The sequence below is a fragment of the Dermacentor variabilis genome, chromosome 1, assembly GCF_050947875.1.
Source record: "Dermacentor variabilis isolate Ectoservices chromosome 1, ASM5094787v1, whole genome shotgun sequence".
Classification (NCBI taxonomy): Eukaryota; Metazoa; Arthropoda; class Arachnida; order Ixodida; family Ixodidae; genus Dermacentor; species Dermacentor variabilis.
This window is the reverse complement of record NC_134568.1, coordinates 60,297,663-60,325,028: the sequence shown is the minus strand read 5'-3', so window position 1 is coordinate 60,325,028 and position 27,366 is coordinate 60,297,663. Positions and strand designations below refer to the sequence as shown.

At 46.2% G+C, this 27,366-nt stretch overlaps 2 protein-coding genes across 3 annotated transcripts in view; both read right to left on the bottom strand.

The window, feature by feature from the left end:
* LOC142575373 (neprilysin-1-like) overlaps positions 1-13,848 on the bottom strand; it is a 28,764-nt gene extending 14,916 nt beyond the window's left edge. The window contains exons 1-4 of the mRNA XM_075684746.1: positions 13,762-13,848; positions 5,492-6,795; positions 3,965-4,195; positions 1,335-1,605 (exon numbers count right to left, since the gene is read on the bottom strand). Coding sequence (XP_075540861.1) covers positions 1,335-1,605; positions 3,965-4,195; positions 5,492-6,795; positions 13,762-13,848 — 1,893 coding nt within the window. The remainder of the gene's footprint in view (positions 1-1,334; positions 1,606-3,964; positions 4,196-5,491; positions 6,796-13,761) is intronic.
* Positions 13,849-23,353: 9,505 nt separating this feature from the next.
* Positions 23,354-27,366, bottom strand: part of Cad88C (cadherin 88C) — a 167,400-nt gene continuing 163,387 nt past the window's right edge. Inside the window, exons 35-36 of one of the 2 annotated variants that reach the window (XM_075687797.1) lie at positions 26,480-26,542; positions 23,354-25,380 (exon numbers count right to left, since the gene is read on the bottom strand). In XM_075687797.1, the coding sequence (XP_075543912.1) occupies positions 25,053-25,380; positions 26,480-26,542 (391 nt within the window). In that variant the 3' untranslated portion in view covers positions 23,354-25,052. The remainder of the gene's footprint in view (positions 25,381-26,479; positions 26,543-27,366) is intronic. The other variant, XM_075687802.1, reaches the window with a different exon arrangement.

Here is a 27,366-nt window from a genome sequence, read left to right as displayed (position 1 = left end):
ACTTTGGTGGCTAGCGCAGGTTTCACGCAGTTGTCCCTCGCTGAAGCAGTGTCTCCTGCAGGCATTGTTATAGAGGGCACTTTTTTTCTTTAACCTTATGAAATTTTTCACGAATTGCATGGGGTAAAATAGCCCAATTTCTCCTTCCGATTATGCTAGCCAGTGGTTGTTTCTTCCACGACGAACCCCAATTATTTGGGAACTGATTAACAAGAGATCACTAACATAAATTTTAATTACCGCTTCTAGAGACTGCAGCTGTGGAGGGTAATTAAAGCCTATCCTTCTCGAAGGCCATTCCTTTGTGTAAAACATTTCTTGTTGGTTTGTGCAAATGTCTTCAAAGTATCCACCCGATACCCGCGTTTCGATTTGATTTACGACCCCGCGGGCCACTATTTTCCCTGTCACTCCCCGGCTGGTTGATAAGCCGCTCGCAGTTCTGGCCCCCTGCGATTCGCTGCAATGCACTAACATTACCCTGAATCCAATCTACGTCATGCCGCGGACTACACGCGGAAAGCGCGAGGTTCCGAAATGAAGTCAATGGGTATATTTTTCGGTGGCCGATACCTTCGTGCACTATCATGCTATAAGGATTTTAGAAAGGTGGAATGTATCTCGGATAATGCAATTCTCAATTATTCAGCATATACGACGTTCTAAAGGACGGCATTTTAAAGTTGATTAGTTATTTTTTGTTAATTGCCTGAATTGTGGTAACTTTTTGCAAAATTATGCCTCCTTGTGAATATAATCCCGCTACAAAAGCAGAATCGCGTCGCCCAGCGGAGACAATGTTTAAATATTATATAGAAGTTAAAAACAATATTCAACGTATAGCGATTCAGCGCTAATTTATATCACAGGCTGTAATTCAAATCCCGCCTTTTCAATGTATGTATCGACATAAAAAAAAAATTTTAAGCGCCGTTCTGCGCATGCATGGCGTGCAGATATGGCGTGCGGTGCTGATGTTAAATCCAAACAGTAATGTACAAATCCGCCGAAGTGAGGATAGGGGTAGCATTCGTCTTGGTCGCTCGCGGAACCTAAAAATGCCGTTCGCGAAACAGAAAGTCCCTGTTCATAAAAGACAAACCCGGCCGGCGGCGATTACATCTTCAGTTTGCTTCCCATGCACGGTTTCTTTAGCGCAATTTCACAACTGCGTTCAACCACACCACTCTAATCGAGGACCTCGACACTAACAGGCTTGCGAGTCGGCTGACTCATGCAATCCATGAGTTATTCTTGTTCATCCCATTGCTGACTACGTGGCTCGTGGAATCGCCCGAACCGATTCCCGCATGACGCCCACTGCGAATACTTACCTGCTCTACGACGCTGTGTCCGATGACGGCGTAGTTGAGCGAGAAAGACTTATCGATTGGGGGCACGACGGTGTCCGGGCCCAGCTGAACTGTGTTGTACACGCTGATCATATATGGCAGTTCCATCCTGAATGGCGGCACGAAGAACCTGGTCGTGTTAGCCGCGGTGTCCAGCAGCAAGCTCACCATATGCTGGGCGATTATTCGGGTCAAGTGCAGATAGTTATCCAGATAGTTGGCATCCTTCTGGTCCGGCACGTGCGCGTACAACCTGGGCAGAAACGCTCACGTCTACGAAGGAGCTTCTCGCACAGAATATATATACACAAAGAACAGAACAAATCTATCCCCGAGGCTCTACAGAAGATGGCCTTCGGTGGCTTAATAGCGCCGTGCTGTCTGTCCCTTTTGGTAGGGATGCTATTACCGCACTGCACCAAACTCCTTCCAACATGCACTATATATCCACGCGGTTTTATTGCTCCTTCGTGCTATAGCGGTGATCGACGCTCATTACCTCTTGACCGGTACAAGGACATAAATACTCTTATCGCTGTTATCTCGGCTATCGTGTCCAGGCATAAATACTGCCCCGGTGAACATCTCACAGTGCCTTTATAGGGTAAGCCCGAGAGTACGCTGATGCTGCGCGATGCTTTCATTTACAGCCCCAGGGTGTCCTCGAGGCTGCTGGTACATGACATGGTAATTTGTTGCGTGCGGGAACGGCTTATGGCTGCTTCACTGTGCTGATGTCGGCGAATTTCCGACTAAATGCAGAGTTTTCGGAGAAACATGAAAAGCAGCGGCTGTAAACTTGTTTGAATTTCATTAAAGCGAAGCAAGCTATACTTTCATTCAACAAAAAGTGCAGGCCATAAGTCAATATTACGTTCGCAACCTATCTATTGTGTGCTAGGCTGCGAGATACGGTTACCGGACCAATTATGTTCCTTCGGCAGTCGTCTTCCGAAAAGGGGGTTACTTATTTGTTGTTATTCTTAGTGAGTTATCAAAAAATTAGGTTAAGAAACTGATTACAAAAAAACTAAACCATGCTGTTCGCTTCATGTATTCAAAATATTCACGTTTCGCTAGTTTACCAGCTGAAGTCTTGAAAATGCTTGAACTCCTTAGACGGTGCTTTAACTACACGTGGCTGTAACTTGCCGGCGCGACAACGCATGCAAAGCAACTCCTGCTGCATGGAAGGAACAGCGCCCTGGCAGCCACCAGACGCCTCACTACGGCAGCATCATCTTGGATTGTAGCGCGAAGTGACACGGACACAGACTAGAAGCAGACAGGACGAGTGCATGTCACTTCACACAGAGAGTCTGTGTCCGTGTCACTTCGCGCTACAATCCAAGATCATGCTACCGTACCAACTCGCCCAACTTTCTATCCTTTTGCCTCACTACGCTTGCGTGATAGGCGTCACACGCTCGCACCTAGACGGTGCGCGAGACGAGAAACCGTCGGCTTTGGTCAGCGCCCAGTGATTGTAAGCTGACTAAAGGCTATAATTAAGGATAACAGAAAAAGCCGTGTTTGTGCTGCCCGACTTCTGTTAGGTCCGAGCTTCGTATCTCGCCACCATATTAAAAATATATATATATATATATATCTTGCCCCCTCCCCCAACCCCCTTGTTAGCTATACTGGCGGACAACTTTCTGTAGCTATGAAGAGAAAGCTACGGCCGCGTGCCTGCTGCACATGTGTTACCGCGCCGGTAGTCCGTCAGCGTTGACAGTGCTTTTGGTTGCTCGGAACAGAAACTGAATCGACGAAGCTTTCACGTAGGACGGTTTCGCGTTTGCCCTGACGCGGAAGGGAAAAGCCGCAAAATAAGTAAACTTTTACATTCGGTGGTGTGTTCTGTATTAGTTAACTGTTGCTAATAAGGTGACTATGTTTTCTCTTCCCTAGCCTAACCTAACGTGGATTAAAACGCGGGACTCTTTTCAGAAGCGCACTCACTCGTGCGCGCTTTGCCTACGTAGCTTTCCCTTTATAGCCACAGAAAGATGTCCGCGAGTATAGAACACGCTATATTACACCAGACGCCGAATTCACAAAGCTTTCTCGTTTGTAAGTACTCTCCCATTTCATGGTTGACCGCCTTTAATAGTTTGATGTCCAGCATCAGGATTCGCTGGCATTTGCTCTAACGAACAACTTTAACGTAAGAGCTTTTTGAGAATACGGACCTAGGAGCAAAATTCAAGAAACTTTTCGTCCCCAACTTATTTTTGCAATTGGCCGGCCGACCTCGCTGATATTTCCAGCATCAGAATTGGCTAGACCTTTCTCTTACGAAGAACTTTAGCATAACAGATTTTTGTGAATACAGGCCCAAGGACCGAATTCAGAAAGATGTTCGTTCGTATATCAATGGTGTATCATTGGCTGTTCACCTTTATTAATGATATGACCAGCGTCAGGATTGGCTAGAATTTGCTCTTACGAACAGTTCTAGCGTAAGAACTTTTCGTCAAGAAAGGCCCAAGTATGTACAATGTTTCTGCCTAACGACACTGCCTCTCTGTAAATCAAAACAGAAGGGTGGAGGGGAATGGAACGGTATAGACACTGAAACCGCAGGCGAAATTGTAAATTTTACTTACCGGTCCAGTTCGACGATGTCATCTGTCGTAGTAAAGGTGTACGGTATCACTCGCAAGGCCTCTATCTTGGTCACCATCCTAGTCTCGCTGCCCTGGCTAGCATTATGCAGTGAAGTGACGAAGTTTCTAGCCGAATGGGAAATACGCTGCACCATGTCTTGGACATGCTCAATGTCGCTGCGCTCCAAGTATTCCTTCAGGTACAACCTTTCGGCAGCAAACGGCATCAACCTGCGTCATGGTTGGCAGCCTTTAAGACCCTAAAAAAGGATGGCACAAGTTTTATCTAGACGCATAATTTGAGGACACAAGGCTAAACGGAGACGCTCATTACACGTTCTTTTTTTTTTATGCGAAAGCATTATATGCCTCATTACGCGAAAATCCGGCGTTATCGTCGGCGGCGTGACCGAAATATGGTACCAAAAATGTCCGACGGCGCGACGAGTGCGCCGTTGAGAAAAATGCTCGGATTCACGTCATAGTTTTCAGCCGGTCTACAGTAAACAAAGTCAGTTAATGGAACTGAAAATAAAATTTCGGACATTGCGGTCTGGACCGGTATCGAACCCGGGCCTCCGGAGTGCAAGATGATCACGCTTCCCCGACGCCGTGGTGGCTCGACGGTTACGGTTGACTAAGTGGTGCCTAGTGCGTGCGTCATTGCACACGTTACGTCACTGCTTCCGTCACTGCCTCCCACGTGTCACTTTCTCTTCGTATTTCATCGGTGCTCTGTCTACTGCGATGAACTCTCGAGGCCAAATCATGAGTGTATAAAATGCGGTATGCCTAATGCGTGCGTCATTGCAGATGTCACGTCGCTGCCTCCCGCGCGTCACTTTCTCTTTGGGTTTTATCGGTGCTGTGTCTACTGGGATGCACTCCGAAACGTCTACCTCAGCGACATCTCTGAAACGTGATCAACGACGGAAGCACGCCGCTGTAGACGAAGAAAATGAAAACAAAAAGGACTGCCGTGGAAGTTTATAACTCGCACGACGACATACGGATGAATACCTAAGCGAAAACATTTCCACAAAGCGACTACAATGCTTTCGCAATTCCACACGTAAGCAGTTTTAAGTGTCTCTGCCGAACTTTTTTCGCTTACGTCACTGCCGTACCATAAGGCTCTGCACTACGGGAAAAGACTAACTTGCATTCGGCGTTTTAGTGTCACAGTTCACTCACTGTATCTCCGTTTTAAGAATGTGCATTTTATGGAAAGCTCGATAAAGCTAATGAAATATTTCACTTGCGAAATTATTAGCCATTAACCTGATCACTGACAGAATTCATTGATCAGCATTCCTTCTACGACCTGGATCCAAATACATCAAACAGCGGTAATTTTTTTTTTTTTTGTAAATTGCGAAACAGCAAATGGAGAGAGCGAACAAGGAAGACTGTTTACTGTTTATTACTGGAGAGATTGTGAGTTAATGAATTAAGACAACAACGTGCGAGATGAAATTCACAGCAATATGACAAACAAAGCAACATGGGTAATGTGAAAGAACTTACTGACGGACGTCGCTGAAGCAACGTGGCCACAGGTCCTTCAAGCTGTCCGTGTAGTTGGCGACGGTGGTGCTGTACGCGAGACTGTAGGACGCCAAGCGGCTCAGGAACCACACGATGTAAAGGCCCACATAGGCTGAAATCTTGATAGGATCTAGCGACGTGAACACATTTTGCGACAGGAACTCTGCGTATTCGCCGTCAATGACTAAGCACGTCGTACGCAAGTTTTGCAGCGACTGAAACTTTTTGCCAATGACTTTCGAAAGCGCAAACCAAAACTCTGTAAGTGGATACTGGCTGCTCATTTTAACTTGTGCGTTTAACGCATCGCTTTCTGGCAGGTGAGAAAACTGTCTGTTTACAGTCTGTATAGCCCGGATGACGCGCGAGTAGGACATGCCACGTTCACCTATTACTTCGGCGCAGCGTCTGACGTACACGTCGAGGGTGTTGGCCAACTGAAGCTGCTGGAGAAACTTGACGAAAGGGACGATGTGGTAACTGGGTGCAAAGTACAGCATATAGCCTCGGCCAAGGCGAAGATTGTGACCAGCGGTGAGCCTGAACAAGGGCCCGATGCCGATGTTGAGATTGATGTCCACGATGCCGCGAACGATGAAGTATACCGACGTCGTAGGCATCTGCGGTAACGTGAAGCCGCCCGCGCTAAGCACAGTCTTGATCTTGTCGATATCCTCGGGCGTCTGGTGTACCAGTTTCATGCAGTTCCTAAGTAGTATGGCAGCCTTCTCGATGCTGCTTTGCCCTGACGTGGTGGGTATTGCTGATATCGAATGAAGCACAGAGATGCTTAATGAGTCGCGAGCTTTGGCGTAGTGATTCGAATCAGCGCCGTTGCAGGCGTACTTGTAGAAGTCGTGGCAGGGCGCAATTGACGGCTCGATTGATTCGCGGATAGCTATAGCTGGCTTGTAACAGCGCGGTTCCTGGCACTGCACCAAGAAGTGGAAGAGCACGAGCGGCTGCAAAACGGTGAAAGCGAGTGTCACGGCTGTCATAGACACCAAGAACACGCGGTACTCGGCGGAGCGGTCAACCGGTGGCGGGGGTGTTACTGAGGATATCTTGACGTCGCTCTCGCTCACAGTTCTGAGCCGCACGGGTGCGTGGAATGACACTGATCGTGGAACGCGGCTCCCGTGCTTCTTAACGGACGCACAGCGACGGAGACGGATTGGGCTGTCGGCGGTAGCGAGGCGGTAGTGGTGGATCAGTGGACTCGACCGTTTCCTCAGCTTTTTCGGCGACGAAGCGCTGTTAGGCGGCCGAACGGGGCGTCGTGTCTGCAAGATTCCAGCGTGTAGTATGTCATCTCAGATGTCAACATAGAGTGCTGCTAGTTTGCAACTTCTGGCTAACAATGAACAAAACAAGGTCTCAGTGTGTTTATTGTTCACCGGGTTGTGGACGGGTATTAAATGGTATCCATGTTCATAGCATCCATGCTCAATCCATGTTCTGGTTAGACTTAGTGCAGTATATAATGGACTTTATTGCTGAGCAAGCAGGTTCTTTTAGAAGAGTTGATGTTGAGAACGGAGCAGCATCCCCGGTGGACGCTGGGTTTTTGTGGGTGTCTCTAGTAAAATTAAGTTAAATTACTATAAAATAATAATAATCCCTTTATTTTCCATCCCAAGGATCTGGAAGGGGGAGAGAGAAAGCTAGATATCCAGCTTGACGGGCTCTCGCCTCCCCGATACAAATACATGATGTTTAGAAAAAAAAAGCCAAACAGTACAAGCATATGAGCACAGGCAAAAAGGAATATCACAATGCACAAACAAATGACAAGTTTTACATGAATGTACAATTCGAAAAAACAAAGCGATGTGCATAATATCATGTACATTTCAAACAGAAAGTGCCGCCCTTTCGTGTGTAACTGAAACAAAATGACGCAAATCTTTTGGTCGGATGCGTTAGCGATTTAAATTGTAATGTTGGCACAGGTTTAAGAGATATGGAAGAGTGTTTCTGAGCATATGTTGTCCGTAACCTGTTCTGAATGAATGTATGTACCAAATATCGGTGTTTATGGTTGCGTACGTGATACTTTTCTGCACTGATGCCAGTTGTGCAATGAACGAGACGTTGTTTTTGAGCTTGGCAATGTATTTAGAGATTAGACGGTATGCGTACAGATCATGAATCGGCATTATGTTGTCTCTCACAAAGAGCGGCTTAGATGGGTGTTCATATGCTACATTGTATATTATTCTGAGCATTCTCTTCTGCTGAACGTATAATTTTCGTAGATTCATGAGGGGTGTTTCCCCCCAGACCAAATGACAATAATTTAGGTGGGAACAGAACAATGAATTGTGAAGTAGCAATTTCACTTTTATAGGGAGGAGGTGCTTATGAGCGTAAATCGATCCAATGAGACGTGACAGTTTAGATGCTGCGTAATTTGTGGGGTCATCCCATGTCATTTTCTCATTGAAAAGTACACCTAGTACTTTAAAGGAATTTACTATCTCTATTTTAAAATTATTAAGAATGATATCGTTAATATGAACATCCTTGTTTTTTGGACGGTAAATAATGACCTTTGTTATGGCTTTATATTTTGTCCACTTCTCATGCTGCCTAAGTGCTGTATTTGCTTTCATGGCCATGTTCGAAGCAGATGAGGCTGAAAACAATAAGCTGGTGTCATCAGCATATATGACCATTTTTATTTCTCTGTCTATCTGTGTTATGTCGTTCACGTATATATTTAAAGAAAAAACGGGCCCAAAATTCTGCCTTGCGACACGCCGGAAGACAGAGATTTAACATTGGATCGGTGACTGTTTATTTCAACATACTGTTGTCCACTTCCGAGATAGCTGCTCAAAAGCATCAATGACGTTCCTCGAAAGCCACATACTTGAAGCTTTTTTAAAAGTAACTTGGGGTTCAGGTGAACAAAAGCCTTCGAAAAATCTACATATATTCCTAAAGCTAAACTCCTGTCATCAAGAGATTTTAGAATGTATTCTTTTTGAAACAATAACGTTGAATTACTAACATTATTCGCGTCTCGAACTGTGTGTGTTTTGATGACGCAACCCCCACAGTTAGATTCAGTGTTGCTGGGTGCCCGATCAAGGAACCCGACCATCCTATTCGCAGTCTCTTCGTAATGATGAAAGACGCGCAGTAGTGAATAAAGTAGGCTAGTAAATCAAGAGAGTTCAGAATATTTAACAGCTCTTCTCGATAGTGTTTGCAAATTGACTTATTTTATACATAAGGCTTTTGCAACTTGACTTGTTCTTTACTTCACTGCGACTCCGTAAATTTCGTCTCTCGGTTTATATAAACCTCATTTGTTTTCTTTACATCGAGACGAGGAGATTAGCTCCGTAGAACGTTCCAAACCGCTAGTACTTCATTAAAATGGCAAAAATAAGGTAGCCTAGATGTGGGCGATTAGCAAATGTGACGCCGACCTGGTACGCTATAATGTAAAGCTATTCCAAACTTTTCTATTCGAATTCTGCAATCAGCCCTCGGCGATTGGTCAAAACCTTTTTTGGGCCACCCCCACTTCAACTGTCTGTCACGCGACGTCACTAAAACCGGGATAGCTCCCCATCTGATATGACGTGTGCACAGTGATTATCCATGATTTGACCGAACAAAATAAAGATAGTTATTTCTGGTTCGACGCCTTTTCAACATTAGCCCTCGGCTATTGGTCAAAAATTTTCGGGCTGCACCCACGTCATCTGCCTGTCAGGCGACGTCACAAAACCGCAAAAACTCACGCGTAAATGTGACGTGCACGCGTTAAAGATGCATTAATATGCCGAACAAAACTGAATTTTCTTCTGAATAGCCACCGGCTGCCCTGTTCCGAAGGGAATAAACGATGGCTGCCGCCGATCGCTCAGGCACTGGCTACTCGCACGTGCCTGAGAGCATGGGTTTATTTGCGTATAATAACACTTTTTGCGTGGCAGTGTAACGTTTTCGAGCATTTCGGCACGTTTGCGACCTCGTTCTGCCAACTCTTCCTGGCTGAGGATGCGTTTTAGGATGCTGAGGAGCGTTATTTTAAGCTTCCGTTGCATGCCACCGTGATTTTAGACCAGCCACCGCAAGCGGAGTAAGGAAAAGTGCACCAATCGCAGACGCCGGCATCGCCCTCTTTATCCGGCTATCAATTTTCAGTGCAGTGGCTCGGCCAAATCGAATCCCTCTCCATTTGAGAGTGCTCCTCGCCTCTTGTCACCCAATTAGATGAGACAAGCCGCTCAGTGTAGGCAATGTTATTCGTTTTCATGCAAGCAAAAGTGACCTCCTATGAACCAGGAGAGGGTTCGATTTGTCTGTTCAGACAACTCTGCGGGTGGCCGCCCGATGCTTGCGTCGGCGGTAACGCAAATTTGATGCGAGAAGATTGGAATAAAAACATATTGGAATAGTTTTAGATTATAGGGCCGCTGAATACCTACGAACACAACCTAAAGTTGTGTTCGACAGTGTGCAGGTTCAGTGACAGTTAAACCAAGAGGGCATCAACTTTGAATTGCATTGCGACAGCGGTCCGGCAACTCACTACTGTTACATCTCCAGACGTCAACTTCGCAATTGGAAAATATGTCCTAATGTTAATAAATAAAACTAATAATTCGTGAATTATTTTTATCAGCCACTTGTACTTGGAGGTTTTTATTGCAATAGCAATGATATGAACACTTCAGGCGCATTTCTGCCGTCGGCATTGGTGTCGCCGTGAGGTTCCGTATAAAGTCCAAGGGGCAATAACACCGTCGCCGCGCGTCGTGTGCTGCATGTGAGAGTGAAAGCACGCGAGGGAAGCCGACGATCGCGGCTCAATGTGGCGTGCGCGCGCAAGAGGAAAGCGGAGAGCAAACGCGCTGTCTTCCGTCTCGCGAAAGGCAGTGGGGGGATGGGAGGGCGGCGTTGCGCTCCGGCAGCAACTGCGTATTTCATCAATGGCCGCAAGGGCAACTGACGATCGCGGCTCAATCTCTCGCGCGAAAAGGAAAAAAGTGGGAAGGCAGCGCGGGAGGAGGGAGCGGGGGTAGCTTCGACTCCTCGAACAAGCGCGTACTTTGCACGGGCTCGCGGGCTAGCCCGCGCTGTATCTTGAAAGGGGTCTGCAGACGGTTCATACCTTTGTGCGCGCTGTGTTCTCGCCGCCCTTACGTTGAAGCGATAGAGAGCATTAAGGTCACTTCGCTCGATGCTGCCGCCGCGCTTGCTCACACCGGCGGTTTGACAGCGAGTGTCCGCGCTCATCGAGTATGATGTGTTGATGTTTGCTTGTGCACGCTGACACCATGCTTGTTAATTCAGTTAGTAAGCGAATGTTTCCAAGATGATACGGCCGATAAAACTGTTAACCTTACTTCGTATAGCTGTCTACAGATTTGCTATCGCAATCGAGGCTTCGTCTTTCGGGCAAAACTGCGACGTTTTTATGCAGATAATTTCCGTCCCTTGCAGAAACGCACCTGAAGCGGCGAAACAGAGCTATATCAAAAACAGTTCCAACTAAAAAAAAAAGGCGTTGATATATTTCTGTTTATATAGCAGCATTGTTAGCCAACGCCGGGGCCCTCGCCTTATAATACAATACGAGCTCCTGCTGCGCCTCTTGTCAAGCAACTATTTCGTATCTCTCTGTCGACAGAGCGCGTTAGTGCGTTGAGTCGGACTTCGATTCAGTACTAGCAACACTTGCAATATTCGGTCAGTCAAGCATTCCAGCTCTGTGGTGCATCGCTTTTCGTTCAACTTGCTTTTCACCTATGTTCCTTCGACGTTACTCACATTACTTGTGTTTTCTTATTAATCTGCAACTCTGATTCGTTGTTCTTCGCAACCAGTGTTACTTCCATGTTAGCTTTGATATCGTTGCATCGTATGCTTCTGCACTACTGTTTTCTTCACATATTATGATTGAGGACGAAGCAACGAGCTATGAAAAGAAGAATGATGGGCGTAACGTTAAGGGATAAGAAAAGAGCAGATTGGGTGAGGGAACAAACGCGAGTTAATGACATCTTAGTTGAAATCAAGAAAAAGAAATGGGCATGGGCAGGACATGTAATGAGAAGGGAAGATAACCGATGGTCATTAAGGGTTACGGACTGGATTCCAAAGGAAGGGAAGCGTAGCAGGGGCGGCAGAAAGTTAGGTGGGCAGATGAGATTAAGAAGTTTGCAGGGACGAGATGGCCACAATTAGTATATGACCGGGGTAGTTGGAGAAGTATGGGAGAGGCCTTTGCCCTGCAGTGGGCGTAACCAGGCTGATGATGTTGATGATGATGATGATGATGATGATACTAAAGTATTATTGTCACCTAATTCCTTACTTGTCTAATCTACGAAAGAAATTACTCCTCCTTCATTCCTCTACAGTCATATGAACTATGTTGCTTTACCCGTCGTGGTTGCTCAGTGGCTATGGTGTCGGGCTTCTGAGCACGAGGTCGCGGGATCGAATCCCGGCCACGGCGGCTGCATTTCGATGGAGGCGAAATGCGAAACCACCCGTGTACTTAGATTTAGGTGCACGGTAAAGAACCCCAGGTGGTCAAAATTTCCGGAGTCCTCCACTACGGCGTGCCTCATAATCAGAAAGTGGTTTTGGCACGTAAAAACCCATGATTTTAATGTTGTTTTACTTACACAATATTTACTTCCAATATTTTTCCCAAGTTCTCATTCCGCCGCTTTAAGCTTCTGTTGACAACAGTACGTTTGTCATAGCCTTCACGTTCTAACAGAGTCTCCTTGACAGTTTATACCCTCTAAAGGCATGCCGACCCTTCAGCGCTTGCAGCGTTAAGCATGCAGCCCCTCCCCCTCTTCCTTCTCAGTTTGCTTTGATAAGCCCCACTCAGCTGGACGCTATCCTAGATCTGTCCCTATCTCATGTTCTTCCTGCAGCACTATAACCCGCACTATCACAAGGACGATAACACGAACTGAACACGCGATGGCATTCCAGCAGAGCCTCACATTCTGCTGTTGTTTCCCAAAATCCCCCTTTTCCTGTGTTGCACGCGCAGAAACAACCTTGCAGCTGTGTCATTCAGCAGATGTATACAGAATGACGTCACAGGAGTAGAAGAGACCCACGAGTAATCGCCACTCGGGAGCATTTTTTTCATAGCCACTTTCAGAAAAGCCTACTCCTGTGGCTCATCGGCCTAACGCATTCTCCTGCACATAATTACATAGCTGGTTCGTTTCCTGCCAAGGCGGTCACATTCCTATGCGAGCGGATTTCGGTGCCCCAGGTCCGTGGGATTTACAGACCTACAAACACATTGACGAATGAATAGTGAGTTTTAGCAACACATTGATTATGAAGGACGCGACAGTGGAGTGCTCTGTATTGATTTCCATTACGTGGTGTTCTTAAAGATGCGCCAAAAGCTCAATGTTTTACAGTACCTTTTTCCCGGTCGGAATGCGGTCGCTACGGTAAATAGGTGTACAAAATTGTAAATTATTGCGGTGGGATACTTGGTGCAAAACAAGCGCGAAAGAGAATATCGGATGTTGGCCAAAACGCACCTCAAATCCCATTGGGCAAAAAATTATTGCAGAGAGCTGCAGCTCATGTAATAGCGCTGACTTTGCTTCACGAGGCTTCGTTTAAAAATGGTCGTTACTCTAGGCAGCATGTTACGAACCAGGGTAGTGATACGATTCCCTTGACACAACTGATTTCTCGTTCCACGACGCTATTGATATTCCTTATCATTTTTTTTCCAAGATGCGCACCGATGGAAGCACCACAAATTAGAGCAGAGTACAGGTTACACAGTTAAACACATCACGCCACTATAGAGCTCACGCAACCTTTGTTACCAAAACAAACAGGAAATGCGCGTTATTACTACGCAGTTATTTCCTTCGCCGCTGTCTTCCGAGAATTTTGGACGAGAGTAGGACTTTGGTGTGTTTCAGCAGTGTTCCAATACGAAACCTCATGAACTGCGATTACGCTGCCAGTATATCAGCGGCTCTCAGTGCAACGTCAGACAACGCACATTTGGTTGTAGCGCCATATCGCTTCAGGCCTGGCCGATTTAAGTTCTAGCCACGCTCTTACGATTGAGCGTGCAAATGAAGTCGATCATTTATACTGGCCCTCCGCGCAGTGAAACGCTGCCACGGCAGGACAATGGCAGCCCCGGGCGCACGCAGCCACGCTGTGAGGCGTGCGCCCGAGACCCGGAAAATCCTGCGATCACCTTGGGCGTCTCTTACCTCCTCGGGCGTCAGCACATAGTTGCTGATGACTGGACTGATGGAGCTGTTCCGACGCCCCGAACTGTCAGACGGCGAATACGCCATTGCCGGACTGCTTTCAATGAAACTTTGCAGGGCAATACATACGTTGCAATAGATTGTCGCATTAGATAGAAGCCGCTCCCCGTGGAGCGGCCATTGTTGTTCTTCTTCTTCTTCGTCTTCTGCTCGTCGTGCTCGTGGCTCGCGGTGAGTCCCTTGATGCGCAGTTGATAGTCCAGCTCTTACACCATTGAGCTCTTCTATTCTGTGCATATCGCATGAAGCACATTGTGAAAATTTTATTGCGACTGAGGGAAAATGGAGCTATAGAAATATTCGAAAGCCAAATGGAAATATTAAGCGGAAGGAATTTCGTTTCTGAAAGCAGAAGTAAAAGAAGTACAGCGAGGCTTGTGGGATTAATTTATTTTGACGAAATTTAAAATTTTGGCAACATATTGTGCCACCGGCTTCTCCACATACAGTAAATTATTCGATGATTCCTGCAATACCAATATGCCCAATTCTGGGTATCGCAGCATAACAGCGTCAACAACAACAACAAGGATGCGAATTTCTTGCTTTGATCTTGGCTGTTTTTGTTGTCGCGCTGTTCCTTTCTTTTCGCTGCAATTTTGCTTTAGCCTTTATAATCTCTCGTGCTTTATCCTTTGTTATTTATTCACATTATTTTTGGCTCCTCCTCCCTGAAGAACGGGCAGGGGTTCTTACGTGTTGTTTTATTTGTTGATTATTATTATTATTATTATTATTATTATTATTATTATTATTATTATTATTATTATTATTATTATTATTATTATTATTATTATTATTATTATTATTATTATTATTATTATTATTTCAATACATAATTCTGTGGTATCTGAAAGCTATATTTACGTGAGTCCGCACTAATATTGAAAGAAAAATCTTAGATTTAGGAGCATGCCACAGAAATCCAGGATGGGGGGAGGGGAGGGGAGGTCTAAATTAAACCGGAACGCAGGACTTTGGCGTCCCTTATAACTCGCTTGTTGCAGTGAGACGTTTTCAACAATTAACTATAGAATCCCGTTGGGCCAAAGAAATATGAAGGTGATCAAAAAGATCTCTGCGCCTTCATCAATAGATGACTTTCGCACGTTTTTAGGCATAATCAGTTACATCACACGGTCTGTGCCTAATCTTGTCGAATAACTTGTTCCCATAATGGCAGCTGTTCTTGAAAGATACTGAATGGTACTGCGGCCCTGCGTTACAGCAGTATTTTGCATCACTAAAGAGCAATGTTTGACCCAATGATGCCCACGGTGCTCTCAACAAGCGTGCCACCGCTAGGCAACAATTAAGTTTTGAAGTAGGCAGATCTATATTGCTTACATAAACACCCCAGGTTCTTTTGGAAAAAGCCCTTCTGACCTATTCACAGACAGGCGCTGCGATCTACCCTATTATTGCACCCAGCTAAACTGAGGCCTTCCAGGCCAAGTTCCTTTAAGGTCTTAAAATAGAACAATGAAATTGTCTCACTTCAAGAACGGTAACTAAACGACAGCCACCATGATATCGGGCCGCTGTTACCCCTGCAGCCAGTAGGCTTGGTGTGGGTGAAGGGCTGAACCGGTGCTCTTGCCGGAAGTTCTAACACCGTGTTCGCAAGCCTGGCCGGTCAGCCGCACTTATACCTAGTGCCGAGAGAGACCGAGGCACTGGGGTTAAGGAACTAAAGAGCGTTAGTTTCGCATAGTACGAAGAGGCCAATGACTGCTCTTACTAGTTTACCGAGGGATTTTGGGTAATACCAGCCTAGCATAACATTGACCGAAAGAAGACCAGATCCGCTTAATTCTACAGCAGCAGCACTAGTTAGTGGAAAGTGAGTCACCGGGTCTCTATGTAGGTCGTTGTGGTCGAGTAGCGCTGCTACCCCGCTGGTGTGCTCCATTCCTGGTGTTACTCTTTCTTACTCATGCGGTTTCTTTGCCCCCTTAATTTGTACGTAGTAAATTATTGTTCTTCCTTGAGCAGCTTTCTTGTGCTAAAATAAAAGTGTCATCAAGCGCGCAATGTGAAATATGCGCACTCACCTTCTCTGACAATGCTTCAGCAATGGGCGCACTATCTTAACCGATAGAATCTGCGTATTATAAAGATTTGTTTCAACAAACCTGGGGCTTTCCGTTGTAATTCATTGAGTCAACTGGTTGCCTCGTCCTTATGTCTCGCTTTTTCGTCCTAGGGTACTCGACAATTACTAACATTAAAAAATAATCTGGTATATACAAAATGCTCCTTGGACGCGGTTCTTAATTTTCTAAGTTATACCACACTGAAAACATTTAATGCAAGTTTTGCTGGGATGGATGTTAACCCATTATGTTGTACTTTTAAAGAACGGTAGGGATAGATGATGTGTAATTATTCCACTACTCCAATTTCAGCTATTTGGGGCACACTGTACAACGAGAGTGCGTCCTTCCGAGTTACATTTTACCCTTCCCAGTGGCTCAGTGGCTATGACATTCTGCTGCGGAGCACGTGGTCGACAGCCCTATGCCTGACAGCAGCGTTAGCATTTGGATGTGAGTGAAATGCGCAATATCTCGAGTACCGCGCTTTGGGTGCACGTTAAACAACACCAGGTGGTCTACATTGATGCGAAGCCTTCCACTAACGCTTTTCCGATAGCCCGCTGCTCATCTCCAAGACATCAAATCCCACAACTTGAGTAGCGTTCACACGTTTACGCGCAACACATTTATTTGCAGTCTCGTGCACAGCGAGTTACCTTTGCACGTTTCTTCTATTTTGATTACCAGCCGTCGAGCGGGGAGCACTGACTGAACAGCTTCCCCTCACGGGCTACCAAGCACTTGTTCCAGCACGAAAATTGTTGATGCGAGCATTATACTTACGTGTGGGCATTTCTGGTGGTTTGGGAGGCTCCAGTGATTGTGGTTCGTGTTTCCGTGTTCTTGGGCGTCCGCCTGTTTTTCGATATGTCCCTGTTGAATTACTGAAGCTATCCATTATACATGTCTTACCATGCAACTTTGCACGGCAGTATGACCAGTAAATGGCTAAGGAGTCATTTAGAGCCTATTTACTAAGACAACTAGCATACACCTGAAGAGCCTTTGAGTTGACTGAGTGGTAGAAAATGAACATAAAAATGTTGGTTGAGGATTCAGAAGAGTGTGCATGGCTTGAAAAGTGCTGTGCTTCTATAGGAATGTGCTTCTAAAGGGCTGAGCTGTCATCTACAGCTGTGTAACTTGCCTGAAGTATTCATCGCCAATATACCATATAAAAAGATACAGTGTTGTCATTCAGGTTTTTTTCTTTTTGTCGTCAAGATCTGCTGAAAAAGTTCTCATGCCAAAGTTTCAGAAGCTGACATGGGTTGGAAGCGATTTCCACCTCCAGAACTGAAACACACGACGCGCAGTGTCAAGACGAGGCACTGCTCGGTAATTTCACAAAACGGTTATGTTGTCTGTTGCGTTACGACTCATAGAAAGCAGACATGGTGTCTTCCAATAGGGAGCAAAAGAGCTTGGAAACTGCGCCAGAGAAACGAAGGGCAGAGGAGACAGCAAGATGATAGTAATGCGCCTTGTGGTCGTCTTGCTGTTTCCCCTGTCTTTTGCGTTCTTTGGTGCGTCCAATTGCGTTCCATGACAAACCATCCAACCAGTCTTTCATCACATTACGAGATAAGGAGAGCTATTGACTATTGCTCATATCCTGAGTTGAGGTATCTTAGACCACATGGTGGCCCGAGCCAAAGCTGTTGCAGAAGACACGGGGGTCCCGGACTAGGGACCCCCCCCCCCCCTAGACTTCATATGGGCTGGGCCCTGAGGGCTCACCTCACACCTCTCCTGTAAATAGCAGAAATAAAGTTTATCACCACCACCACCATCACAACACGCGTCATTCTCAACACGATGAGGCGGGTGAGTTGCCTGCCGTCTGCTGCATGAAGTGGAGCCATGGCGGTGTCTTAACTGCCTAAATGTAGAGAGTTATAACAGTGATACAGCTCTACGGGCATGTACCAACAAAGACTTGAGACAAGGAGTTGCTATCCTGAGAACTACTAGCACGGAACTGCGTAGAGTGTGAAGGTAGGCGCTCGGAAGAACCAAATGGTGCCAGTGAAAGTTCCATGTCAGTTTCATGTGCTGGAGCTAAAGTGCATTGTCTCCAAGAACAATGAAACTGAAAATGTGGACCCTGAAGTAACTAGCCGTCAACTTCAACTTGAGCAGTGTTTGTGTACTTACCGGCACATTACGAGTTGCGTAGTACATTGCCACTTTTTTCTGTTATTTTTCGCGAGAAGCGCAAGTGAGCGTAAACACTAGTCGCATGTGGGAGGAGTAGCTGGGATTAGCCCCGAGAACTGTAGCACCACTGTAGTTTAGTGGCGCTGCGAGCGCCGCTCGCGTGACGTCACGGCACGGACTCTTGCCTGTCGTCTGCTACTGTTCAGGCGGTGTCCAGCTTCCTTCTTCAGTGTTTTCGTTTGTTCGCTCTCGTTCCCTTTGCTTGTATAGTTATGGCGGGTCGTGTCAAATATATTTTTGTGACGTCTTCGTTCGCTAAAATTTATTCAAAGAGCTTATTTCTTAGACGACAATACAGTTCTCAAAGGTAACGCTACAGTGCCAGCCGAAAGAACGCAGACTAAGACATTGCGTGTTTTTCATCCGCGAATCGACAACCGCAAAAACACAGCATATAATAATCCAGTTATGGTACCATACCTGCCACGGTGTGTCACTAACGCTGGCTATATATGGCTTCTACAATAGTTACCTTGATTTTAATCCGCTAAAACAGGTTTGCTCACGACCAGTAGTCCGTTGTATAATATCTATTTTTTGCATTTCTTCGCAGAAACGCTCGGCAGTCACACGAGGACTTAACTAACACTGCAGTTTAGACCAGCATCACTTGCTTCTTTAACTGCTTCTCAAAATTAGGCGGTTCGTCACGTGTTTATTTTAAGTGGCGGTAATTTGAAGTAATGCTAATTGAGGCGGTTACGATCGGCCTGCCGGGGTACAGACATGCAAGCCTTTCCCAGCCCGCTGCAGCTGTTTCGATAGACCTGCGGGGGTAGCGACTTTCAAATCCTTCCAATCCCGCTGCGACGAGTCGCGTTGCAATGCCAACAATGCGCCTTCCTTCGGAGAACCGACGATTTCCCCGCCCACTGCGACGAGTCGTTTTGGAGAGCCAACAATGCGCCCCCTGCGGACAGCCAGCGGCGCCAGCAAGTCTAGCCACGTTCGGCGGACCGAGAATTCTTAGTTGATTCACGGTCGCCTTCACGGTCTACTTGGAGCAAGAGAATTCTTGGAAGATGGTATTTTGCGGTGATTTCTCACGGGCCCCAGAAATCGTCACAGTCAATTGACAGACGCGGCGGCTAACTGGAATCAAGAGGCGCCAGCTGGGATCAAGCGTGACAACCCATGTCTACGAGGACCCTCTCAACTCGGTGTGTTTAGTGAAACCAAAGTGCGCAAGTGAGTGTGTGAACCCTCCCCCTCAAAGGCGTGTCAACTACGATTACGACGACTTTGGACGCTCCCATTGGACGAAGGTTGAACGGCAGTTTTTCCTCACCTAGGGATCTAGGGAGGACAGAGGGTTTTTAAGCAGCCGTTTTCGGCTGCTCGTGGTGCTCGTGTGCTGGGTGCTCGTGTGCTTCGTGCTGGGTGCTTCGTCTTTCGTGCTTCACTTTTGGGTCTTGCTAGACTGATGAAATGTATCTCCTGTTTTCGTGTAAATATTGTACATAAAACCCGTACTCCTAGCTCTCGATGAGAGCAAGTTCCTCCCTACAACCACGTCCCAAGCGTGAGTGAGTTGGACGATGGCATGGGCCAGCTACCACATGTTTTGATGCCCAACCCCAACTCCTACAAGGCTCACAGCTGTTTGCAGGATACGAAAAGGGGCGTACAAATATACATTCCCTTTTCCGTGCTACACATTCAATTCATTTTAGCAATTTACTGGTGTTTGTTTATTGAGGAATATGTGTGACGAATCTGTTTGGCGAACTGACACAGGCTGCTCGGCCTATATGTTTTAGTGAACTATGCCTTTTGGACCGTATGGCTGCAGCCAGAGAGAATCCAAAGCGTCATTCATAAGTTGTATGGCACATACTAAAGATATCATAATTCCCCGGTGGAGGGTCAAAAATCAAATGAGATATGTCAGGCTTGTGGTGTCTTTCTTATAAATCTTTGCGAGGCTCTCTTTTATGTACTAACGAAGCGAATACTTCACCGTTTGTACAATTAAACAACGCTGGATCGAGACATGATGAGGCAGAAGTTGCTTGAGTTTTCCTTTTCAAGGCACCCTAAGCTGCCTGTAGTAGGTCGAGTATACATTTATGCATCGCAATTGGGGCTTTAAAAAACTGCTTCATGGGGCGCCTACAACGTAAAGCTATTCCAAACTTTTCTATTCCAATTCTGCAATCATCGCTCTGCGATTGGTCAAAAACTTTTTGGACCACTCCCCCTTCGCCTGTCTGGCATGTGACGTCACGAATACCGCGCTCGCTCCCAACCTTACACGACGTGTACACACTGACTATGCATGATTCGACCGAACAAAAGAAAAATAATTAGGGTGGTTGCTTGGGCTAGTTGGTAATTTATGATCAAAAATAGCGTACAGCGCGAAGAACAAGGACAGGGATAGACGACATACACAGCGTTGCGTATGTCGCCATACCTCGCATAAAGCGCATACAGCGCTGCGTATGTCGTCTATCGCTGTCCTTGTTCTTCGCGCTGTACGTTATTTTTGATCAAAAATAATTATTTCTCATTCGACGCCATTTCGCCATTAACCCTCTGTTATCGGTCAAAAGGTTTCAGGCTGCACCCACTTCACCTGTCTGTCACTAGACGTCCCAAACCGCGTAAACTCTTTATGTCAGTGACGTGTACGCGTTAAAGATGCATTAATATTCCAGACTAAACTAGATCTTTTTCTGAATAGCCGGAGGCTGCCCCATTCTGAAAGGAATAAAATATGGCTGCCGCCGATCGCTCAGGTACTGGCTACTTACACCTGCCGAAGAGCATGGGTTTATTTTCGTGTAACAAGCTTTTAAGCGCGGCAGTACAACGTTTTCGAGCATTTTCGGCATGTATACAACTTCGCTCTGCCAACTCTTCCTTGCTGAGGAACCGTTTTAGCGGCATTTTTCACTATCCGTTGCACGCCGCCGCGATTTTAGGCAAGCCACCGCAAGCTAAGTAAGGGAAAGCGGACCAATCGCAAAAGCCGGCACCTCCCTCTTCATCCGGTTATCTATTTTCAGTGCGCTGGATCGGCCCCATCGAAACCCTCTCCACTTGAGCCTGCTCCTCTCCTCCTGTCAGTCAATTAGATAAGAAAAACCGCTCAATGTAGGCAATGTTATTCGTTTTGAAAGCAAATAAAAGTGACCTCATATAAACAAGGGGAGCGTTTGATTGGGCTGTTCAGGCAACGCCGCGTGTCACCGCCTAATGCTTGCGTCAGTGCTTACGTAAATTTAACGTCGGGAGATTGGAATAAAAACATATTAGAATAGTTTTACGTTATAGGGTCCATGGTTTCAACTCGAAGTTGCAGCGAACTGATGGGTTTCGTGAACAATGCGTGCCTCGCCATAACGACAGTCGGTTGCTTCCATTGCGTGAGGGGTGTGCCATATTGCCGGTAAAGGCTACTGAAGGGCACCATGAAACATTTCATCGCTTGTAATTCATTGGCTCTTGATTTTAACCTCGAAACTTTTCTTTCAGGCGATTGCTACCATGGTATTTGTGAATTAACTATGTAAATACTCTACATTGCGCGCCGTCGTGTTAGCAGCAATGAGCAATTCATTTTATGGGGCTTGTTTCAGAGAGCGGTGAAAGTAGCAGCAAACATTTTCATACGAAATGCGCGCCTAACTCGTTCTTTCATGCATTAATAAAGTGACCATATTTGACTAGAACAACTCCCCAGAGTATAAGAATCATGATGACAGCTTCGCTGGGCAGTGTCCAACACGGATAAGATCTTGACAGCAAATACCAAGATTTTTCTTCCATGTAAAACGCAATGTCTCTCATAGCTAAGTACTAAGGGAATGTTAAGTGTTTAGCAAAACATTCTACACAACTTAGCGTGTTGACTTTGCAGACATTCTTTTTACGCAAAATTTATGGACAGACACGGTGCATACATGCATTGCAAAACCAGTAGACCCCTTTAATGCTACATAGCTTGCGATATCCAAGCCGCAAATTTTCTCGACTTATACAGACTAACACATTTCCAAACCTACACAGATACAGTAAAATGTTCCCACATACATATCGCGGCATCTGCCCCTGGTGCTGCGACACACGCCCTACACTCTTTCACATCTCGTGGGGGTGCGGGGGCAAACCGCAACACTTAAAGACGCCTAGCACGTCATTTGAGCGGTGGGAGGTACAGCTGACCGGCGATACCCTGGCGGGACAAGAAGCTCTCGTCCAGCAAGTACGTCGAGCAGCCATGGCCAGTGGAGTCCTGGAATAAGGACACCACCCACTCGACTTCAAGAGCAACCACCTCGATGGTCCGAATAAATGTTTTCTCTCTCTCTCTCTCTCTCGCCTCAAGCGCTTTTGAAGAAGACAGTGTGGTTAAGGCATGGCAGCTGAAAGAAGCCGACGTATTCTTCAATAAGTACGGCTCCAACCACCCATACCCCAAGCATACACGAAGGGAACGAGCGCGCGCGGCAGCCGAGCGAGCCCGAGCGAGCGAGCGGCGTCCAGGCCGTGACGTCACTCGCGAGAAGGCGCCAATCCAAGTTCTCAGCACTAATAGAGCAGAATCTGCAACCACTGTAAGTGGCAGCCATCTTTGCCGGTGACTGATGATCTTTGAAATTGGTTGAAAGATCGACTGCTATAACTCTCATCCTGGTCTTATTGTATGTTTGCTGCGAGTAATCAATCGTTTGAGTCTTTTATCTTTGTCTTCAGCTGCCTCGTCATCAATCCCAGACAGCCTCGGGGGTCGAAAGTAAGTCTCCTCTCTTTAAATGTATATGCGAGAGTAAAATGTTCTGGCCCGTACTTTCTGACAGAGCTAACTTCGGCGATCTTGCGGTCAAAAGGGAAGATCGAAGGTGGCCCACGAACAGACATGAGAAGTAGTGAACTTGAGTCGCCACTCAATGCTTTTGGTGCGAGGAATCATTTTCAATACCTGTGAAAAGAATGGGAACATTGAAGGTAGTCGTTGATGAATTGAAAAAAGAAATTGAAACGTGCCGGTTTCCACTTAGCATTATGTAACGTTGGAATATTTGTACTAAGCATCTCTGATCCGAAATTTTCAATCCTTTTGTCGTTGTCCACCAAACCAATAATTATTATATAAATGTTCTCATGTTTGCTTCGTTGTAGGAGGGCATGTTTACAACCTCTATAAGACAAATATTAAAACTGAACACGGCAATGCCAACAAGACACGTCACAAGACATATAATATATATATCTATATATTTGCTTAAACACACATGAGGATGAGAAGTACAGAACAAGTTGCGCGTGATGACATCTTGTTCAATGTGGGATGAAACTGTTATGGATACATCAAACGTTGACCTCTCTCGCTTGTCCTTGAAGACGCCTTGAACAGCAGGGACTATTTGGTGCTGGGGTTTTCAAGGACCCAACCCTTCGTGCGGAGTTTGCTGAAGGTTCTTGGAAGCGGATCACATGTGGCACATTTGGTGAAAAACATATATAAAAAACAAAATACACATAAATGCCTGGATCTGTCCAGCACATGGTCGTCATCACTGAATTGAGCGTCCTCATTTGTCCCTAGACATGTTACAAAAATATACATTTCAAAGAGGCGCGTTCAGGGGCTGCTACAATTGTACAGGCCTTTGGTTTTGTGCTCTCCTAGCGTGACGCTGGTGCGGAAGGCATACTTACTTGCTCAGCGAAGTCATTTAGAGGCCAGTGCACCCATAGTCCTAACTACTGTAAAATTAAGAGGTGCCAGACATTCATTCTTCGCGCCCGACAAAGAGTAATTACTGCGTAGTGTCGGAACAAACGAACAATTTTTTTTTAAAACACGAGAATTGCATTGAGTTCACTGCAGTGGCAGCGATAGAAAACAGACTACTAGCAGACAAATATTTAGTCGGCCAAAATAGGTTAGCCTGTTGTTGGGAGACTGAAAGAGGTTAACGAACTTCTTCTATATTACAGGGAAGCCGCACTTGTTTTTAGCGTTTTGCCAGCTGTGAAATCTTGTAAAGAACACCAAAAAAAGCGGACACAAGAACCCTCGTACACCAGCCTCTAAACGAAAGCAATTGCCAGATTAGTACATTTTGTGCATTGCTGACGGGGCAAAGAATCCTAATACGGTCACGTCGAAGTAGTCCTCAGGTTGCGGGCACCGCTTGCATCCAGTCTAGTTATTAAATTTAGGTACAGCTGAAATTAGGGTGAGTGGGGTGCGCTATGTTTAACACATTGATTCACAAATCGTCGCGCTGGGCACGGCAGTTTGCACTTGCACCATCCATCACTGACATCAGTGGTCCTTGGCCTAAGGGGCCTCACCGGCGCACATTCCTTTCGGTACAGTCCACTGAACCCCGAAACCTTGAAACGACCTGTATAGAGTGGCGTCCGAGGTGAAAGGCTGGTCTCATACCATACTTGTTGTCAGTCAATATATGGGCTATGGTCAAGGTTGCGCACGCCTTGTGACGACAGCCTGTGTGGTGGAGGCAAACGAAGACTTCGTAGGTGCTGTGACACGCTTCTGTTACAGTGCGGTGGCCGTATTTAGAAAATTTGGAGTGCTTTTTTCAACTTCAGTCTTTTTTTTTTCGCTATCGCAAGTAGATGTTTATGCCTTGGCTCCCAAAAGCAGGAAAGTAGAGAAGCATTGCAGCTTTCAACTTGACGGTGACGCACCCACTTGGGAACCCAACATCAGAGTTTTCTTTCTCGCCGCTCAACAAAGAAAGCGCAAACTTCGAATGGAAGATCACTGCTCGTGGAGCTGCCATTCCGAAATACGTTGGAGCCTGTTCCGTGACGGGTTGCTTGGGTGTCTTCTGCCTGCTGTCTGAGCTGTCGTTTCCGGAAGTCGTGCTTCCCTTTCCCGAAACCGCCACCAGAGCTCCGTTCTTGGTGTGTCCAGAGAAGCATACCCGCTCACAGCTCAGAGACCTCGAGCTTTCCGGCCCTGTTGGGCGTCCCCATTTTGGTGAGGAAGACGCTGGCGTAAGGGCAGCCGCCATTCTTGTTGTTCCTGTTGAGGTTGTTGCGCTCAGCCACTTCAGGGCACAGCAAGTCGGTCGAGCCACCCACGGGTATGCTGATATTCTGCACCGTGCCGTTCGACAAAACGTACACCTCGGAGCACAGCTGCGCAGAGTCGAACTCGCGGTCCTGAGTTTGCCGGTGCGTGTCCGTCGAAGAGGACGTGCTTCCCGACGGCTCGGCCACCGCGTTTTCGTCCAATGAGTTGCGGTCCGCCGCTCTGCAAGTGGCAAACAGGGACGGCACGCGACTGGTTCGTACAATTATTGCGATTCGCGAGCGTTTGAGGCAATAGGAGGGGAAAGAAGGATGGCTGAAGTTCTATGGAGATGATTTATAAAGGTGGGTTATGCTAGGTTATGCCATCAACAGCTGGCATGAAGGTACGTGCAAGAGGCCGTTTAGCCACACGACATCTGAAAAAAGCAGACATGCACATGCTTGTGCGACAAATTAGGGCAGTTGCCAACTGCGTGCCATGACCACAAAATTTCTTCATTCTGATCAGCGCACTCGTGATTTTGCTAGTGAAACAGGATGGGAAGGACGAACGCCGCTGCCACGCCTTTAAGTATCGGTATAGCGCTCTGCCTACTACGATGCTTCTCTTTTTCTAGTTAAGATTGTCGTTCAGACTTCTGTATTTCCTCTGAAATATCTTTATTTTCGCTTTGGTCACTTGTAGTTCTTTCATCTACTTTGGCTGCTGTGCGCATGGTTCTTTCTAAGCCTTCCACAAAGTACCAATTTCCCTAACTAAGCCTGCCACTTCCAGGCGTCTTCTGTTATGTGATTGCTTGCAGCATGACATACTTGAGCCAGATCTGCTCATGGCACTATTACTATTTATAAGGGGCCTTCTTTTCCTCTCTACCGATTTACAATAAGGCCAGTGCGAGCGCTCGAACTTCGGTACATTTTTCATGAGGCTGTCAAACAGTACAAATGGGCGGAGACAGCTCTAGTTAGTGTGCAAACCAGCAGGCAACATTCGTGCCAAGCCTGAGCACACGTCTGCTATAATGACCCTTAAAAGACTTGACATTGTGCGATCTTACCGATTCATGCATCTTAGACGTTACCAAAAATTAGGCATAAACAATTAAGTTAGGCTGTAGCTTACTAACACCATAAGACAACTTACGCGTCCCTCCAGCAGTAGAATGATTAAATTTGGTGCACGTAAAAGAAAAGGAAAGCGGTTAAGGACAGGCGTAGATCAAACGAAAGGGCTAAGAGAAGTCGAATGGGTGAAAGAGTACAAGGCATGTGTAAAGAGGTGCATCATGCTGGTGCCTGCTGTCCTACGATATACTAACCTTGTCTCTTCGTCTTCTTTATACCATTCGTTGTCGTACGAGTGCATCCAAATCGGGTTCGACCTATGAAAAAAGGGGCGTAGATTTTTTTTTGTGTTCCCTTTCTCGTTTTATGTAATCACGGGACCAGTAACATTGGCCAAATGCGTTCAAACAATTACGCTTCTCAGCTGCGACTCCGAAGAACAACGCTCCTGCGGGGCTGGAAACGATCATTTGATATACGTTGGTGATGCGTCTAAGCATTAGCCCTTCCGTCTTCGATCGTGCCTTATTTTTTAATGTGTCCAGTTAGGAAATTCATTACAGTTTATAGGCCTCTACGTGACCCTCGCGTTTAAAGAATGATTCCATGAACCATGATCTTTATGCCTTCAGTACACCAGAAAATATGAGCAAGAAGTACACTAAAGGGGTGTTGCCTCTGCAATTGTTTAGTGCAATAATGTTTGGTGCGCATGGACATTTTCTTTATTCAGCAGTAGGCAGCCTAATGCTCAACGTGATCGACTGACAATCGTTCATGCAGGTATATGAAACGTCGTTCCATTGATTCTTAAGTGCCGGAACGATTTATTTCTACTTGATGTGTAGCTCCACACGAAACCCAATTCCACCTCTCATTTTGAGAAACAACGAATTCAGTTGCCATATAAAAAATTTACTGACTGACGTTTAGATAACGCTGCACACAGAATTTGAATGCATCGATATAAGCGCGCACACTCGAGGCGACTGTTCTGTTTTAATTAACGTGGCAGACATTATTTGCTACCAAGTAAAAGAAAGTTATAATTATGGGCTTGGTAACTTCTTTGTTATATTTTAATCAATCGAAGAAATGCGTTGATCGTAGAATGCACCGGCCTTCTCTGAGCGGTTGTTCT